This window comes from Meleagris gallopavo, chromosome 7, assembly GCF_905368555.1.
Source record: "Meleagris gallopavo chromosome 7, MGAL_WU_HG_1.1, whole genome shotgun sequence".
NCBI classification, from domain to species: Eukaryota; Metazoa; Chordata; class Aves; order Galliformes; family Phasianidae; genus Meleagris; species Meleagris gallopavo.
In genome coordinates, this window is record NC_139410.1 from 9,448,824 (window position 1) to 9,461,108 (window position 12,285).

The 12,285-nt window shown below is 36.4% G+C and overlaps 1 protein-coding gene across 6 annotated transcripts in view; it reads right to left on the reverse strand.

Moving 5' to 3' along the window:
* Positions 1 to 12,285, reverse strand: part of PGAP1 (post-GPI attachment to proteins inositol deacylase 1) — a 38,150-nt gene that overhangs the window by 22,170 nt on the left and 3,695 nt on the right. For 5 of the 6 annotated variants that reach the window (XR_014884526.1, XR_014884525.1, XM_085228589.1 and 2 more), the window contains exons 2-11: positions 10,815 to 10,968; positions 8,872 to 9,047; positions 8,218 to 8,389; positions 7,043 to 7,203; positions 5,273 to 5,325; positions 5,038 to 5,104; positions 3,344 to 3,449; positions 1,902 to 1,957; positions 1,741 to 1,824; positions 327 to 376 (exon numbers count right to left, since the gene is read on the reverse strand). Coding sequence is in view for 4 of the 6 variants with exons in the window: in XM_085228589.1 (XP_085084715.1) it covers positions 327 to 376; positions 1,741 to 1,824; positions 1,902 to 1,957; positions 3,344 to 3,449; positions 5,038 to 5,104; positions 5,273 to 5,325; positions 7,043 to 7,203; positions 8,218 to 8,389; positions 8,872 to 9,047; positions 10,815 to 10,968 (1,079 nt within the window). In the remaining 2 variants the exon portion in view is untranslated. Of the gene's footprint in view, positions 1 to 326; positions 377 to 1,740; positions 1,825 to 1,901; positions 1,958 to 3,343; positions 3,450 to 5,037; positions 5,105 to 5,272; positions 5,326 to 7,042; positions 7,204 to 8,217; positions 8,390 to 8,871; positions 9,048 to 10,436; positions 10,623 to 10,814; positions 10,969 to 12,285 lie in introns of those variants that run through there. The other variant, XM_085228592.1, reaches the window with a different exon arrangement.

Below are 12,285 nucleotides of genomic sequence, written 5' to 3' on the forward strand. Positions count from 1 at the left end.
GTCTTTGTCACAGGATTCTAAAGAGATGTTACAAAACACACAATTTAGGATCCAATATAGCACAGAGCAACAGGAACAACTTTTTACTGGTATAAAAATCAAAAATACAACTTAAAGAAACTTCACTCATTGTATTCTGCCTTCATGTAGATATTTTGAGAAAGCCTATCTTTCTTGTTTTCTTGATGATATAGAGAGCATGAGTTATTAACAGCAATAATTCTATTTGTGTTCCCTATCTCTTCTTAAAAAACGTATTTTATGTGTTCAAAAACTGAAATGTAGTTTTACAAGATCTATTTAAATAAAAAATCGTTTATACTCACCATACTGAAGAATTGCTGTTCATACAGCCATAAATCCAGCTACTTGAGTCCTGTAACAGCAATACCATAATGAAGTGCATTACTGATGTGTGAATTTGTAAATAGATTAAAAATAGTATTTCTTTAACTCAAACAAGGCAAGAGTTTCAGTATTCCAATTGTTCTAAAACTCTTTGATAGAAGAAACTGCTGCAATTAATTTACAAAGGAGAAACAAACTTCCATCCTTCACCTCACTCATCTTCTGTTCAGTATGTCTGCAGTGGCTATCTCTATAGCAACCAAACTCTCTAAAGGATTTAATCTGCTGAAGTGCAAAAGCAAAAATGGTGACAAAAACAGTCTCTCTCAAACTTCAGTTGTTTCTAATGAAATGTATCCATTAACTTTTTTTTTCTTCCATTTCACAGCCAAGTCAGACTTTTGCGCTAACAGAAATTAACATGAAGTCTGGTATCATCATATCGGAATTCCAGTTGTGGAAGGATGAAACATCAATGTGAAAGGTGTTGTTTCTTTTTTCAGGAACCATTTTAATTTTTTTTTTTGTCATCTGCTCTACTTATGAATCAATACTTTTCTCTTAAAGCAAATCCAATGTTCGGGAAATAGAAGTAAAGACTTTGAAGCTGCTCCTGATAAGAACAATTAGAAAAGCACTGAGGATATACACTCTTCTCCATAATGATGGTCTGAACCTTTCCTTTTGCAGTAAGGAGGATGAGAAGGATGGAACAGGAAAGCATTGAATTTTCTTGCCACTAATCCAAAACAGTCATTCTAATTCTAGGAGGCATATTTATCAATCTCCAGTTCGCTAAGAGATAACATTCCTTCTTTTCAAAAATATTTTTAAAATTATTTCAAAAACATCTTGACTGAAATGATACATATAGAACTAAAAATATAACGTATGCTTTCACCTCTCAACAAAAGAAACAGCTGAGAAGGTGCTATATTCTTAGCTGGCTTTCATTCACTTCCACTGCCTAGTGGAAGATTTCTGTAGAATTTCTGGCTCGCTTCAATGTTATCATGGGAAAGCAAACCTATAAACAGCCTTCTTGATTTACAAGTATGGCTGAATCCTGGCAACACTGAAAATAACTTCTTCATCTAAAGCAATTAATACAGCTATACCAAATTAAAGAAGAAAGCAATCTGGGGCTAACAGTAATAGAGCCAGAAATAAGACAGTGAAGTTCAGGTGGCATGGAAGGTTTCATACCTCAAACACATGCTATGACATGCTAAAACAAAAAGTACATCTGATGCAAAGCATAGGCTGTGACTGCAAGTGGATGTTATTTTTAACTACTATTCACTAAATTGTCTTAAAATATGCAGTGAATCCAAATTAACACCATACAAATCTATAAACAAATTCCAGACAGAACAATAAGTATCATCTCACCAACTTAGTGTTTTCACAGTAAATATGACTGTAGGATTCTCTGTGGCTTGCAAGAGGAAATGTGAAATATTTTCCATCAGAATCCTTAAAAGGAAAAAAAAAAAAACCTCATTAGTGAAAAGGACAAACATGAAAACACAACGAAGAAAAATGTTACTTACATTGTAAGCCGAATAAGTCCATTTTGAGGTTTTGACTTCAACCCACGTGAAAGTTCCTAAAAAACAAATAAGTTTTTATTTGTCACCCTGAAGGAAATATTCTTCCTTATCTTTCAAATCTCATCTTTTTTTATTGCCTAAGTCTCGTCTCTCATCTATAAGTGGCCTTAAATTTTACAAGCTTTAATCCATTCACAGGCTTGCTGCTTCTTAAAATTATATGCAACAGTTATTGTCAGTTACACAGGAAGTAACATAACTCTAGGATCCCATTACTACATATTAGTTGCAAAAGAAAAAGTCTATGGATTTCAAAATAAGGCTCTCAAGAAATCAAAATAAACAAGAAACTGAGTAAACATAATTACAGGGTAACAGACATGAAATCTGAGGCAGCATTAGAAACATTCACAATTTTTGTTTCCATCATCCTTTTAAGAAAACTAATATTTATGTGAAACTTATGTGAAAGTAAGTCAAAGATGAGCTGAATACCACATACAAGAAAACAGTAGGAGTTTAAAGATACAGCTGGAAAAAAAGAATAATACAATAATGAACAGACTGGATGTATAAACTATGGAAGTTGTTGTGCAAAAAGGTTAACATTTTTCTTCTGCATAACCAAAATAAGGTAATCACTCATTTAGTGTGAACAAACACAGCTCCCCAGGAGCTAGCAATTTTGATGGTCCTCTGCAGGACACATTCCACCACATCAGTGCCTAAGTACTTTCTCGTAAGAGGGTGGCCAAAACCAAAAACCAAAGTTCTAGCTAGCTCAGCAGCTCTGCAATAGTTTACATTTTAAAAATTTCTGAAATAAAATGGTTTTCCTCAGTTCAGACCTCTTCAGCAGAACCAGGAATACACTTGTGCCCTATAAAAACATCCTTTTAGCTCCCAAGAATTCATATGCTCAAGATTTCTCAACTTTTAACTATGCATTCTTAGCAGTAACAAGGAAACCACCAGTAGGTGATCCATTTTGCCCTGCTACTTGACATCATTATGAAAAGGAAGTCATTTATGAAGTAGCCTAGAACATTCAGAATTTTAAGTAGCACAGAATTATCACAGTGGCTCTACAATTCTCACACTATCTCTCTAACAAGAATGGGATGTAAGCATATATTATACTGTACTTTTAATGTCCAGCTATACCCAATTTCTAAGACTTTCTATTGGACATTTTGGTATATGTGTCTATTTAGCTTGTCCCTCAGAATCAAAGGCATATAAAAGCGACATACTTATTTTTGCCCCTAACACTTTCAACCCATTTAGTGCTGGAAACCATACAAACACTGACCAGTTTACATTTAAAATCTATTATTATTTTAGCAATGTCTAAAAAAGGACAAACTTTATTTCAGGAGTTCGTTGGTGAGAAGATGAACTAAGGAGTATCACTGAATCCAGTTCAGGAGCAAACTGCACACCTGTAAGTTCTGTGAAAACTTCAGGATTTTCCTCAAATATCTTTCCAGGGTGTCTAACAAAGTGGTGATTCAACACGGACATTCTCTTCTTGGGATCCTCAGTTATCTTAAAAATAAATAAATAAATAAATAAATAAATAAATAAATAAATGCCATGATCAGTAGAAACACAGTTCAGGGCTGCTTTGTATTCTTGCCTACACAAGGAAACCACACTATTAATCACAGAATCATTTGAGTTGGAAAGGACCGTTAGAAGTCATCTAGTCCAACTCTCCCTGCAACAAACTTGGGCATCTACTCTAGATCAGGCTGCTCCAAGCCTCCTCCAGCCAAACCTTGAATGCCCCCAGGGATGGGGCATCCACCACCTCTCTGAGCAACTGTTCCAATGCTTCACTGCCTTTATCTTAAAAGACTTTTTACTTAAATCTGATCTAAATGTCACCCGTTTTACACTGAAGCCATTTTCCCATGTCCTGTTACAATATGCCCTGCTAAAGAGTCTGTTCCTTTCCTTTAGATACTGAAAAGCTGCTATTAGGTCTCCCCTGATATTACTACTATTATTAGTAGTATTATTTAATTAGCACACATACCTTCTTCCCAAAATATCACATTTTTAGCAGAGTTGAAAATTCTTAGGTTTATATTTACTTACCCGGGGTTATAATTCTAGCTTAATACATCTCATTTAATATTTTTCCATAATCCAAACAGCTCTAAGTCTACGCTGGGCTTTGGTTTTGTTCTAAGTTGTTTGTTTGCTTTCCCCCAAACCAAATCACAGAGACTAATGTTTTTTCTTCAACACCATGGACATTACAGTTGGTTTCTGTAAAGTTTAACCCTCCAGAACACTGTCAGTCAACTTCAAGAACAACTGCAATGCCTTTCTATCTCTATAAATCTCATATTAAAGTGAGCATACTTAAGAAACCAGTGAAATCTGTACCAGGAATTCTGAAAAAACCAAAAACCAAACATCTGTAAGCCTTCCTCTTCTATGCCTAGGGCTCTTGCATATTTCCAAGCTCTGGACCTAATCCCAATTTATTGCTGCCTAACACCTCAGAAAGAGAACAGAGTATTATGGGAGATTTCCCAACAGTTTTCAAGAAGTAGGATGTGTGATATTTATTTAGAAAAGAAATAAGTGATGGTAACTGGAGATAAACAAATTAGCTTTTCTTTGTGCTAGTATTTGTATTTATTTGCCAGCTATTATGACAACACATGGGAAAGTTTGAGTAGCATCATGACTGAGATAAACTACCACAGTTTTTCATCCTTTATACATGAGGTATAAAAAGGGAGTCGAAGACACTAAGAGATTCCATTCAAAATCTGTTTGTTATGATGCAAGGTCAACTAAACCTGCTGCATTAGTGAATAAAAGTTTAGTCCATACTCCAGCTATAAAGCATCAAGTAATCATTATTTATAAAACAATAAAAATTAATATAACATCTAATTATTTTGACATCTTGAGCAAATAACACAAAGCCATGGGATTTTTTCAGAGACTGCTACCAAAAAGGTAACAATTCTCTCAGCATGACACAGAAAAAAGAAAAAAAAAAAAATCAAAAGTGAGCCTGCAGTCTATCAGGGCGTTATTTGTTCTGATTAAGCATTCTTTGATGGAAAAACAAAATGTGATGGGGATTACATACAGGATCACATTTACAAACCTGCCTTGTGTTCTCATCTATGAGATCAAAAAAAGCTCTGATGGTAGCCAGGATCAATTCCTTGCACCTGGAAAACAGAATAAGTAAATTTAAATCTAGAAAGAAAATATCCAGGGGAATAAAAGTAGTAGGAAGAGACAATACTATGCTCACACAACATCGTTTTATAATATAAGAAGAATAGAGAACAGACAGATGTTTGGTCAGCCAATTAACCTTTGTCTGATTTGCTTACCACACTATGGAGAGATGGTCTGTTGAGGCCCAAGCCCTAGGCACAGCTGAACTCTGTTTGGAGAAGGAATAGAGTTAAGACATTCTTTTGGTATTCAGTATTTAAAAATACTAAGCACGTTTGTTATTTTTTTTTCCTGTAAATCTACTGAATATAGATTGTACTGTAGACATCAGTACAAAGATATGTCATCAAAATAACCAGCATTGCTGAAATTTGGGCACAAGATACTGACAACTGCCTTGGTGATGCCTTGGGCATGTCACAGATCCATGTGTCACACATGGATCTATTTGGGTAATTAAGAAGATTTTCAGGGAAAAGGTTTGAAGAGAATTACATCTTCAGACCAAAATCTTGTTTACTTCAGCAAAAATAAGAATTTGTAAAACAAAATGACTAAGGAAGTATCTACACTAGATAGCGGAGCCTAGTGGTGAAAGGGCAAATTATGTTAAAGAATAAACTTACCAAAAGGTCTTCAAAGACTGCTTCTATGACTAATCTGACTAGTTTTAGTAAGTGACCCTGGCATATTAGAACAGAAATGCCAGTGAAGTCTGCTGCTGAAAAATCAAGGACATCCTCGAAATAAAGGATCGTGAGAACATCATGCAGACAGAGCTGGATGGTCTGGAGCTATACATTTGTACAAGTGCACCTACTGCACTTAGGGACTAATATCAAAAACCTCCCATAAACAGAGATTATCAGCTAGTAGTACATCTCAATTAAAGCAAACTACGAAAAACTGTGAATTACAGCCACGAAGAAAAAAATAAAGCAAAACAAATAACTCCACCATGTTATGGTAACATAGTGTGCATTATATCCAGATGACAAAACAATAAAGAATTGGCACCACTATATAGGGGATCTCATGCAAAATTCTGATCAACAATCAAGAGAAATGAAAGTGCAGCAGAAGCAGAGAAAGGTTAGTAGGACAAACGCAGAGTTAATCTTCTTAGCCTAGAAGAACTAGAGCTGAGACTATTTATAGACAGTCTTCTGCACAATGAGCAAGGAAAAAACGACCAAATAAAAACTGCTGCAGATAACATTTCAATTTGATGTCAGAACAAAACCCACTTATAAGCTGGCTTACACACTAGATGAAAGTTGGAAGCTGCAATTTTTCTTTCAAACCCTACTGGGGAGTGTTTTCCAGTGTTTTTCATGAAGGCAACGGGTAAATAGGAGGCATGGAATGAAAAACAAAACTAATTCTACGATGTTGTTTGATTAACGCTGGAAAGAGATGCTTGTAAAAGCAGAAGGCTGGACTAGATGGTCCAAAAAATGCTAAGTTCTTTCAAAAATAAACAATTAAGGGGAAAAAAAAAAAAAGGCAGCTCAATGACAGAGTTGTCTTTTCGTAATCAAACAAGAACTCTACTCTATACTTTTACATTTCATTTGTTAGTTTCCACATACACAGCTCTTGCAAAATGCAAGAAAATAAAGATTGAGTTTAGAACAGAAAAGTGCAAGAAGGTGATGAAAAGAAACAAACAGCCCAAGTGACAGATGACTGGAATCCACCCCAGCACATTCTCTTTCAATAGACACTGCTTTCTGCTACATTAACTACTTAGAATACTATATGTTATATACTTTTCCACACAAATTACTCATATTTTGTTTCACTAGACTACACATTCAGACTAAAACCACATACTGATACATGCATTACATAAATAGCTATTTAACACAGCTCCATGCAAAAGGAAAAAAAGTTTTTGTGTTTTTTGTTGTTGTTGTTTTTACCACAACAGATAAGGCACTGTCATGCTGACTCAGTCTTGGAAGAAAAGCCAGTCCTGAACGAACTTGGTAATCTCTGAATCCTCCCGCCACAGAAAGAGTAGTTAAATTTCTTAAATCTTGGGCCTTTAGAGTCCAATGATTGTTTACAGCTGTATAAAAATCTGTAAGATATATCACAGTTAATGATAATTTCCACATCTATTTTAAAAACAAACATAACATAAAAATGTTCAACTAGAAGTTTCTGTAAGCTCCCCTAAAGACATTCAAGATCCAAGCATCACTCTGTTTTAACTGTTGTTTTAACCCCAAGGAGGTAGTAGTTGGGAAAGACAGACATACTTTCTACATTAGCTGAGTATTTACATTGTTTAAGTAGCAAATTACAGGTTTATTTTAAGAACAGCTGTAGTCCAGAAACAGCAATGAGGAAGTATTATAATCAGTTGTAGAAGAAAAGATAAATACAAACATAATAAATCAAATCCAGCAGCTACAGATGATCCATTTCCTTTGGGTGCCATAAAGAACAAAGAATTCCTTCAGTATCTACAAGGAACAATTTTCACTAAGCATATATTTCATCAGCACTATTTAGTAAAATCTATCATTCTAATAAGTTAACAGTACATAAATAATGATTGTACTTCTCTTATAGAGCAGACAATACATTGCTGCTTTTATACATATATGAAAATACATTACGTAATACAAAATTTTATCTATATTCAATATTCATTCTCCCTGACTTTGAGAGCAACAAGCATTAAATTTAACAACTTCCACAAAAATATCCCCATTTAGTCAATTTATTTAATATATAAAGTCATTCCAGAGGTCAAATTTTACAAAAAAAAGAAAGAATATCATTCTCTGCAGAGCTTACAAATTTAGTTACGTGCTCTACAGCTTATTAAGTTTATATTTAGACTCTCAGCCCCTTCACAGGAGCTCAAACCCACAAAGTCAATTTTATACCACACTTTCAGTAGCTGAGTGCTCTCAAGCAACCATCATAATAAGAAAGGAATAGATTAATGGCAGTAAACAGAACAGTACATTTTGCACACAAAAACTGCTGCAAGGCCACAGCAATTTGCAAGAATCTCACCTGTTAATGCTAGAGAAAAATCAGTAAAGAAACAAAATGTACTTAGGTAAACTGCAGCCCTTACCAGTAAGATATCTGTCCAAAGGCATTACAGGTGCGACATGGGGGGTAGCTTGTGTAATGAGGAGGTTTATAAGTTCAGGCTTAAAATTCTTCAGGGTAAGCAGTGCTCTTGCAACAAGACCACCCATGGAATGACCTACTATGGCAACACTGGTTGGTGCAAATTCCTGACCCTTAAGCAAAGACCAAAGGGTAATTAGCACATCAAGAACAGATTTAACATTAAACTAAGTCTCCTCCAGCTAACAGTTGTCCATTTTTCTTCTCAAATTCACTTGCATCCCCTCAAGGCTAATACTAATTAGAATGACACAGGCCAGCAGAAAACTTTTCTAGGAAAAACCAGATGGAAGGTGGTGCTATATTACTATTTTAATAAGCTAGGGAAAACTTAATGCTCTGCTACAAAAAGGCACGTATCTCACATGGAAGAATTTATTTTGAAACAACATAAAACCTAACCCAGACTTTGGGATTATCACAAGCAGTACAAACCTATTAAAAAAGAGCATTTCTTCCTTCTATTATTAGCATGTTTAATACACCATAAACCCTCCCTTCCTTATTCACCATTCTTCTGTTTCCAATCAGAAGAGACAGATCAGAATTCCATTCAAAAATAGAAGTAAATAGTTTAGAATATGTCACTTCTTACCCTGTACAACCTAAGAATTACTTTTAGGCATTCATGCACAAACTTGGTCTGCTGTTGGAGAGTACCACCATACAACGCAACCAACTCCTCATTAAAGTTGACACTGAAGAAATTAAAATGATACTTGAAGTCAAGATCCTCTGCCTTTCTAAGAGCAATGGAGCCAAGAGAACGCACTAGGAAAAGAAATCACATCAATTAAGGAGTGACCATTAGACTATCCTTACATCATAATTAATACATAGACACATAAATACATGATCTATTAACAAATGCCATCTTAAATGTATAATTAAACTCAAGTCTTACATAAAAAAGAGGATGAAAAACACATTCAAATGTGTTCAAAAACACTCAAATGTTTTTCTAAATGCAATCCTTCTTTGTTTCACAAAAGCTGACTTGAATATATAAATTAGAACAAAGTATCAGCTGGCCAAAGACAGTACCAAATTGCTAAATGGACAATGGAAAACTTATTTTCTGTTTTTGTAAGAATTCTTGTGATACAAATAAGTATTAGTAAATATACTATAATAAAAGCTTACAGAAGAAGATGGAAAAGAATATATCTGATGAGATGGCAAAGAAGGTTGCAGTGAACTAGCAAGAACTGCTGCTCTCAGCAGCTGATTGCATAGACACAATGTCTAAAACAGATACAAGATCAATGACTATACTTCTCTTCCTAAAGACTTCACTCGCACCTTATCACCAAAAGGGAGAGAATGCAAAATGCAGAAATTCTTCAGCTCTGCAGACAATGCTCTTGCTTGGGCTCTCTAAAATTTCTTGAAGACCATCAACTTTTAGACAACATTTCCAGAGGAGGGGGAAATGAAAGCACAAAGAACACTTTTCACACCTGAAATCTTGAGGGAGAAAATGCCCTGTTAACAAGGCTTTGCTTCTGACCTACCATCCACCCGGGCTGCTGCTTAATACAGCCTGCACAGTGCAGAACTCTCACTATGTTTCACATCTGTGACAGGTTCCTCACTAGAACTCAGGATCTCTAATCTCCCAGTTTCAAGTTCATTCCCAATATTTCAACCGGACTATCATCCTCTACTTGAACTCTGAATTTTGGAAATTCTAAAAGCTTGATTTCAGTGCCCATGAAAGATAATGAAATCACATCTTTCAGAAATGCCCAGCACATACCAAAGGAGAAGCCCAGCAGCACTTCTGCTTTCATTTCTCAGCAAATGTGAGCACAGTTTCAAAAAGCTTGTGAATAACAGTTAGCAACAACTCTGCTCTGCAGCAAGGCACCAGACTTAAAAGGTATTGTCCCATAATAAATACTAAATCAAATATGAATTCTCATGATAAATCGTCTTAAAGCAAAAAAAAAAAAAAAAAAAACCACCACTAACAACACAACAGTAATCTATTCTGAGCCACTGATGAAGGCAGAACAGAATTATTCTAACAAAGATTTTGAAAAATGAGCCCAGCTTACTGCCAGTCTCCCTAAATCAATTTCTCAAAACAAAGAATATTTAGAGGCCCTACTGTAAAGCAGCATGTTATCTGTGGCATGTAACAGTACTGCAACTCACCAAACTTGTTCTTCGTACCTTTCCTACACGCAGGTACCATTCTGTTTCCTGTTCTGCCATGTTTTTTTGAGACAGTATTACTTCACAGCAGCTTTGCAATACATTACACACCATCAGTTTTCCATACGGTATCTCCCATCATCATGATATTTATAACCTCCTCTGGATATTATTTTCTCTACAAGTCTGTAAGCATTTATGGAAAATAAAACACTTTGCTTGAAACTGACCATGGACTAATAAGGACTTTCCCTGCCATAAGCCGATTGATCATTACAGCCCCTGTTGATGCTATTTCAAGTAGAAAACCTCTTGCCATCGCCTAATGTATAACTATGGGAACTCTGCAGATGGGCTGTAAATTAGCCAAAGGCTTACCTTGTTTGTAACTGCCAGCATTTCCAGGAAGAAAGAGAATTGGAATGCCTGTCAATATCAGATTCTTGTTTTCTTCAGCATAATTCCCTTCTCCATAGAGGTAGAGCTCATATGCTGGATATCGTCTGGCTGTTTTCTTCGGTAATTTTATTTTCTGTTGCAAAAGAAAAATGCAACACAGAATTAAAATACTGCCTTTTAGGACACATGAGCTCAATACAAAGGAGGTGGCCTGCATCCAGTAACAAGGCACAGGGGATCCAGACTTACTGAGGCGCTGCGGAGAGCTAGCTGATGCAGATTGGACTATCAGCATGCTCACATTACAATGTATCTTGCATGCCAGCTGTCGGTGTGAACATGAAGACCCTGGGGCGTGGAAGTTCACTGGGGCACAGAAAACTAAGTAACATTTGTTTCCTGGAGAAAACAAGGCTGACCTCATTGCAGCCATTCAGTACCAAAAGGGACCCTAGAATCAGAAGGGGAACCAAGAAAGGGTTGATAACTGCAGGACAAGGGGAAACGTGGATGCCCTGTCCCTGGAGGTGTTCAAGGTCAGATTGGATGGGGCCCTGGGCAGCCTTGTTTAGTATTAAATGGGGAGGTTGCTGGCCCTGCGTGTAGTAGGGGGGTTGGGGATTCATGATCCTTGAGGTTCCTTCCAACCCGGGCCATTCTGTGATTCTGCTTCTGAATGCAGATTTAAGCTTAAAGGAACCAAACTCTGATGCCCAGCTCCTTGGAACACTTACTAACTTTAACTGGATTTATACTGCACGACTGCAATTACACTTCTGCAGTTGCACACTCTCCAAGCAAACCTTGCCTTGTGCCTCAGGTGAAAAAAGTGGTTAAACCACAAATACATCTCCCAGGACAAGAGATTTGAGATCAGGAACTGGGGCATCTGTGTGATCCAAATTACTTATTCCTAATGCTTTTGGATGATTCTGGAGTCATTTCCAACATCACACAACTCAGAACAACCCTGTACTACTTGATGCAGCACTGAGGCTGAATCTCTAGAGTGTGATTATTGAAGTGAGCGTGGGATGACAGCAAGTTCTGTGAGGGTAAAACCACACAGGCAGCAGGAACTGTCTCCAGTGATTTTTATGGAGATGTCATCTGTAACGTGAACTTACACAACAGAGCTAACCACGTGAACATGGCTGAGCAGAAAAAAAGAAGCCCATATCAACCTGAGGAGTTTTAGTCTCTGGAGTCAGACGGTTGGGCCACTGACATGCAATCTGACCTTGTAAAATCTCAAGAGCCAATTTACAACCAATTGATATTTTAAAATGTCGTATTTCTTGTATTTAAAAAAATCAAACTAACTGAAAAACCAACCCACACAACACCTAACACAGCACTACAAGTTCCCAAAGAGCAAAGAACAAAACCTCGTTGAACTTGATGTCTTGGTTAAAGCTTAGAGCAGGGAGTCACAGCTCTCAGAGCCCTG